This window comes from Rutilus rutilus, assembly GCF_951802725.1.
Source record: "Rutilus rutilus genome assembly, chromosome: 3".
Classification (NCBI taxonomy): Eukaryota; Metazoa; Chordata; class Actinopteri; order Cypriniformes; family Leuciscidae; genus Rutilus; species Rutilus rutilus.
This window is the reverse complement of record NC_140211.1, coordinates 59,508,509-59,515,153: the sequence shown is the minus strand read 5'-3', so window position 1 is coordinate 59,515,153 and position 6,645 is coordinate 59,508,509. Positions and strand designations below refer to the sequence as shown.

The following is a 6,645-nucleotide window of genomic DNA, read 5'->3' as shown; positions in this document are numbered from 1 at the left end:
TAGATAATGCCTAAACATATGATAATAATTCACCTGAATAAATAAAACTTCGACATCATTTCTTCAACCTCATGTGTTTTCAGTTCTTTATGCTGTTATTTATTTTATTCATTGACACACACACACACACACACACACACACACAGATAGGAGAATCGTCAGCACTGTGCAACTTCAGATCTGTCGAACTCCAACAAGGATTTAGTTTTGTCGGATCTTGGTCTGATCTGTGGAAATGGGAGTGAAAATAATGGCATATTTATCATTTTTGGTTGAATGACGTGTTCATGTCAGCTTAGTAACATGCCAGAGAATTTACACACTTGTGATGTGTGCGCGCGTGTGTGTGTGTGTGTTCTCTCTCTCTCTCTCGCGGTGCTGTTCTTTGTGCTCTTGTTCTGTCGTGAATGTTTAGTCTGTAGTTCCTGTTTTCCTGGTTTCCCTGACTGTGTGTGTTAGTGTTTGTTCTCAGTGTGTATTTAAGCCTTCGTGTGTGCTGCGACTCGGCAATCCTATAAGATCATTACTAATCACACTGTACGACATGCATCTATAACTGGCTACATGTGATGATGACGTGCACGTATAACAGAGGAGTGCAGGTCACGCGCAGTTGTGATGTAGTGTGTAGTTAAAGAAGAGCGATCCACACAGTAAGCAGCAGATGTCGGTTCTTGTGCTTAACTTTGGATGCAACGGAGGATTTGCCACTTTTCTTCTCCTATCCTTCTAAACGAATTTCCTGTAAATGACCGAACCCGTTCATCCGCGGTTTAACACTCGCGAGTGACTTGAGCGCTTGAAAACAAAGTCCGCTAGATAGTGCGCACTAGGCTGCCCCCTAATAGAAGAGGTTTGGTCAAACAAACTTTTTAAGTTGGTGCATCTGTCCATCATAAAAGTGCATCTGTCCATCATATCTATCCATCATAAAAGTGCATCTGTCCATCATAAAAGTGCATCTGTCCATCATATCTATCCATCATAAAAGTGCATCTGTCCATCATAAAAGTGCATCTGTCCATCATAAAAGTGCATTTATCATCATAAAAATGCATCTATCCATCATAAAAGTGCATCTGTCCATCATATCTATCCATCATAAAAGTGCATCTATCCATCATATCTATCCATCATAAAAGTGCATCTATCCATCATAAAAGTGCATCTGTCCATCATAAAAGTGCATCTGTCCATCATATCTATCCATCATAAAAGTGCATCTGTCCATCATAAAAGTGCATCTGTCCATCATAAAAGTGCATCTGTCCATCATATCTATCCATCATAAAAGTGCATCTGTCCATCATAAAAGTGCATCTGTCCATCATATCTATCCATCATAAAAGTGCATCTATCCATCATATTTATCCATCATAAAAGTGCATCTGTCCATCATAAAAGTGCATCTGTCCATCATATCTATCCATCATAAAAGTGCATTTATCATCATAAAAGTGCATCTGTCCATCATATCTATCCATCATAAAAGTGCATTTATCATCATAAAAGTGCATCTGTCCATCATAAAAGTGCATCTATCCATCAGAAAAGTGCATCTGTCCATCATAAAAGTGCATCTGTCCATCATAAAAGTGCATCTGTCCATCATAAAAGTGCATCTGTCCATCATATCTATCCATCATAAAAGTGCATCTGTCCATCATAAAAGTGCATCTGTCCATCATATCTATCCATCATAAAAGTGCATTTATCATCATAAAAGTGCATCTATCCATCATAAAAGTGCATCTGTCCATCATAAAAGTGCATCTGTCCATCATAAAAGTGCATCTGTCCATCATATCTATCCATCATAAAAGTGCATCTGTCCATCATTAAAGTGCATCTGTCCATCATAAAAGTGCATCTGTCCATCATATCTATCCATCATAAAAGTGCATTTATCATCATAAAAGTGCATCTGTCCATCATAAAAGTGCATCTATCCATCATATCTATCCATCATAAAAGTGCATCTATCCATCATAAAAGTGCATCTATCCATCATATCTATCCATCATAAAAATGCATCTGTCCATCATAAAAGTGCATCTGTCCATCATATCTATCCATCATAAAAGTGCATCTGTCCATCATAAAAGTGCATCTGTCCATCATATCTATCCATCATAAAAGTGCATCTATCCATCATAAAAGTGCATCTATCATCATATCTATCCATCATAAAAGTGCATCTATCCATCATAAAAGTGCATCTATCCATCATAAAAGTGCATCTGTCCATCATAAAAGTGCATCTGTCCATCATAAAAGTGCATCTATCCATCATAAAAGTGCATTTATCATCATAAAAATGCATCTATCCATCATAAAAGTGCATCTGTCCATCATATCTATCCATCATAAAAGTGCATCTGTCCATCATATCTATCCATCATAAAAGTGCATCTATCCATCAGAAAAGTGCATCTGTCCATCATAAAAGTGCATCTGTCCATCATAAAAGTGCATCTGTCCATCATAAAAGTGCATCTGTCCATCATATCTATCCATCATAAAAGTGCATCTGTCCATCATAAAAGTGCATCTGTCCATCATATCTATCCATCATAAAAGTGCATTTATCATCATAAAAGTGCATCTATCCATCATAAAAGTGCATCTGTCCATCATAAAAGTGCATCTGTCCATCATAAAAGTGCATCTATCCATCATTAAAGTGCATCTGTCCATCATAAAAGTGCATCTGTCCATCATATCTATCCATCATAAAAGTGCATTTATCATCATAAAAGTGCATCTGTCCATCATAAAAGTGCATCTATCCATCATATCTATCCATCATAAAAGTGCATCTGTCCATCATTAAAGTGCATCTGTCCATCATAAAAGTGCATCTGTCCATCATAAAAGTGCATCTGTCCATCATATCTATCCATCATAAAAGTGCATTTATCATCATAAAAGTGCATCTGTCCATCATAAAAGTGCATCTATCCATCATATCTATCCATCATAAAAGTGCATCTATCCATCATAAAAGTGCATCTATCCATCATATCTATCCATCATAAAAATGCATCTGTCCATCATAAAAGTGCATCTGTCCATCATATCTATCCATCATAAAAGTGCATCTGTCCATCATAAAAGTGCATCTGTCCATCATATCTATCCATCATAAAAGTGCATCTATCCATCATAAAAGTGCATCTATCATCATATCTATCCATCATAAAAGTGCATCTATCCATCATAAAAGTGCATCTATCCATCATAAAAGTGCATCTGTCCATCATAAAAGTGCATTTATCATCATAAAAATGCATCTGTCCATCATAAAAGTGCATCTGTCCATCATAAAAGTGCATCTGTCCATCATAAAAGTGCATCTATCCATCATAAAAGTGCATTTATCATCATAAAAATGCATCTATCCATCATAAAAGTGCATCTGTCCATCATATCTATCCATCATAAAAGTGCATCTATCCATCATATCTATCCATCATAAAAGTGCATCTATCCATCATAAAAGTGCATCTGTCCATCATAAAAGTGCATATGGATTCGACTAAGTCTAAGCGCAACTTATGCGAGTAATGCGACGAACTGCTGATAATTACGTCGGCTACTATAAAAATATCATAAAATCCCCTAAAATTACAAAATATTAAATAAAAAACATTATTGAACTAAAATATAGAACATTCATTTCATTGAAATAACTAAATGAATTTCGGTCATTTTTGATGACACACTCTTCACACCAGGAATCCGCAACCGGATCCTGCTTTCACCAAACGTGTGTGTGTGTGTGTGTGTGTGTGTGTGTGTGTGTGTGTGTGTGTGTGTTGGAGAGAGTACGGTATTGGTGTACTTCGTTAAAATGTCACTCAGTATTAGTGTTTCCATGGTTTCCCACAAGCTTAGCTCAACCTTTACACCTACTCATCCCTCTATCACCCAAAACACACGCGCTCATTTGCATATTTATATATGTATATAGGCTGAGAGGGTGTGTGTGTGTGTGTGTGTGTGTGTGTGATGGAGCCACTGTTTCAGATCCTCACCTTAGGGGCTAATTAATTTCTCTGACTGTTGTGTTTCTCACTGTCTTTCACAGGAGTGTGTGTCGGAGTGTGAGGAGCGCATGACTTCAGGAAACTCCTGGAGTTTGTGCAAACACTTCATGCTTAGAGATGATAACACTCCTGGATCCGCTGAAAATGAACACTTGGAGGCGCAACAACATCATGTGGACAGAAGATACGGAGGCTTCATGAAGCGTTATGGGGGATTCATGAAGAAAACAGCGGAGTTCTACGGGATGGAGCCGGAAAAGGCAGTCCTGAGCAATGATGAAGCTGAAACGCTGACTGATGAAGATGAGGGGATAGAGAAGCGTTACGGGGGGTTTATGAAGAGGGGTGGAGGGGTGAAAGAGTTACACAAGCGTTACGGGGGGTTCATGAGGCGTGTTGGGGAACCGCAGTGGATTAAACGCTTCTTAAAGCGCTCCCGAGAGGAGCATGAGGACGGACATTTATCAGGGATGGAAAAGAGGTACGGTGGATTCATGGGGTTTTAAGAGCCCTGGTCCACTTTCCCTCGAGGAAACATGTTTAAAGCGATAGATCACCCAAAACTGAACATTAGCCCATGATTTACTCACTCTCAACTCATCCGAGGTGTGTATGACACTCTTCTCTCAGACGAACACAATCAGAGTTATATTAAAAAATGTCCTGGCTCTTCCAAGCTTTATAATGGCAGGTTTCTGTTTTTAAGTCCATAAAAGTGCATCTATCCATCTTTTATGGACTTCAAAACAGAAACCGGACATTTTTTAATATAACTCTGATTGTGTTTGTCTGAGAGAAGAGTGTCATACACACTGGACCCTATCTCGCTCCCAGTGCAATTGACTTTGTACAGCGACGCATGTTTCATTCCTATTTCCCACCCGACGCACAGCGGACTTTTCCCTCCACAGACGCACGTCGGTAAACTAGGGAATGAACTTGCGCTCCCGGGGGCGGTTCAGGGAAAAGAGGAGGCGTGTTCCGGCACAAACGTTCCCTGGTGCTATTTTGCAGTTTCAGAAAACAATTCCTCCACAGACCAGGAGAAACCTCGTCTAAAGTCAGCGGCGCGTTATTCAGATGCTATTTTAAGCCGTTATAATAGCCATCCGCCATGGAACAAGCACGCCTGCTCTTAAAGGGAATGTGAGATGACGCTCTGATTGGTTTATTTCACGTTACGCCCAAACCACACCTATGAGTAATGAAGCTGCTTCAGACCAACACATTTTAGATTTGCGTCGGGCGCAAGAGTCGTTTATCCCGCCGGTATAATAGCAACAGCGCCCGAGACCCGCCCACAAAGTTACTTGCGTTTCGCGTTTGATACTTGCGTTTCAGATCGTTAAAATAGGGCCCATAGGATGAGTTGAGGGAGAGTAAATCAGGGGCTAATGTTCATTTTTGGGTGAACTATCCCTTTAAAATGTGCTCATGATGTTTTAATAAAGTGTTTGTTGTGTCCTTGTTGTGTTAATGTGATTTAGTGTGAATAAGACCGTCTTAAAAGTCCATCTGAGTTCACCAGTCCATGTAGGATTGTAATAACTAATACTGTACAACAACCAGGCCTTTTTTAATCAACTCTACAGATCAGGTCTGCATGAAACATTCGTTCACTGGAGAAACTGGAGAAAATATGACAGACTGAATCTTGTCATTTGCTTGAATAAACTGCTCGAAACTGCATCAGAATGTGTGTGTTGAATAGAAATCAGCCGTCTCTGGTGAAAATCCAGCGTTTAATGTTGTTTATGTGTCTATGTGGTGTTTTTAATCTGCTTTAAGACAAAGCATGTGTAAGTTCATAAGTCGACACCATTGCTGAGTATTTCCTCCTTAAAACTGCAGTGAACCAAAGACAGTCTCAAAAACACGCTTTGAAATCGCTGGTGTTTCTGACGTCACAAACTACCTTGTAACCAATCAGATCAACGTGTGATCGTCAACCAGTGGATCTCTGAGTGAGTGAGTGGAGGCGGGGCTCATTTGCATATACATAGAACCACGAATACTAAATGAGGCAAGAGTGTCGAGTTACATTCAAGATATTTTAAGCCATGAAGAATTTATTTTCAAGGAAAAAACTTTTGGTGATTAAAGATGAGTTTTAAGGAAATAATTATTGACTTCAGGGAGATTTTAAGACGTTTGAGCCTTTTCTGGATCGAGTACATTTATATAAAAGTGTAGTTTGATTACATGGTTCATCATGGTAAAGCACTTCTACTATCATGAAACTCATTCAATCAAGGCAAGTGGGATTCGAATGCAGGAAAGTATTCTCATGGAAACTTGATCTCTCTAGAAGATCAGGCTTTATCATACAGCTTTACTGTGGGAACTAAAACCTGCAGTCGACATCTCTATCTCGTGTGTTTTACACGTCGCATATCTACGCCACCTTTGATCTATAGCGTAACCTTAACCCCACAACTGCCAAATCAAGTCTAATGTCTGATCGGTAACACTTTATCTTACAGTGTCCTTGTTATATATGTTAGGCTACATGTAACCTGTTGTGTTGAGATTCTAATATGAAATCTTCTGATAAATCCCTTAAATTGGAACCTCTCCTGAATGATTTACATGTTTC

At 39.1% G+C, this 6,645-nt stretch overlaps 1 protein-coding gene across 1 annotated transcript in view; it reads left to right on the top strand.

The window, feature by feature from the left end:
- The window catches only part of penkb (proenkephalin b), a 6,708-nt gene extending 970 nt beyond the window's left edge, over window positions 1-5,738 (top strand). Inside the window, exon 3 of the mRNA XM_084404698.1 lies at window positions 4,091-5,738. Within this exon, the coding sequence (XP_084260824.1) occupies window positions 4,091-4,555 (465 nt within the window). The 3' untranslated portion in view covers window positions 4,556-5,738. The remainder of the gene's footprint in view (window positions 1-4,090) is intronic.
- Window positions 5,739-6,645: the final 907 nt, after the last annotated feature.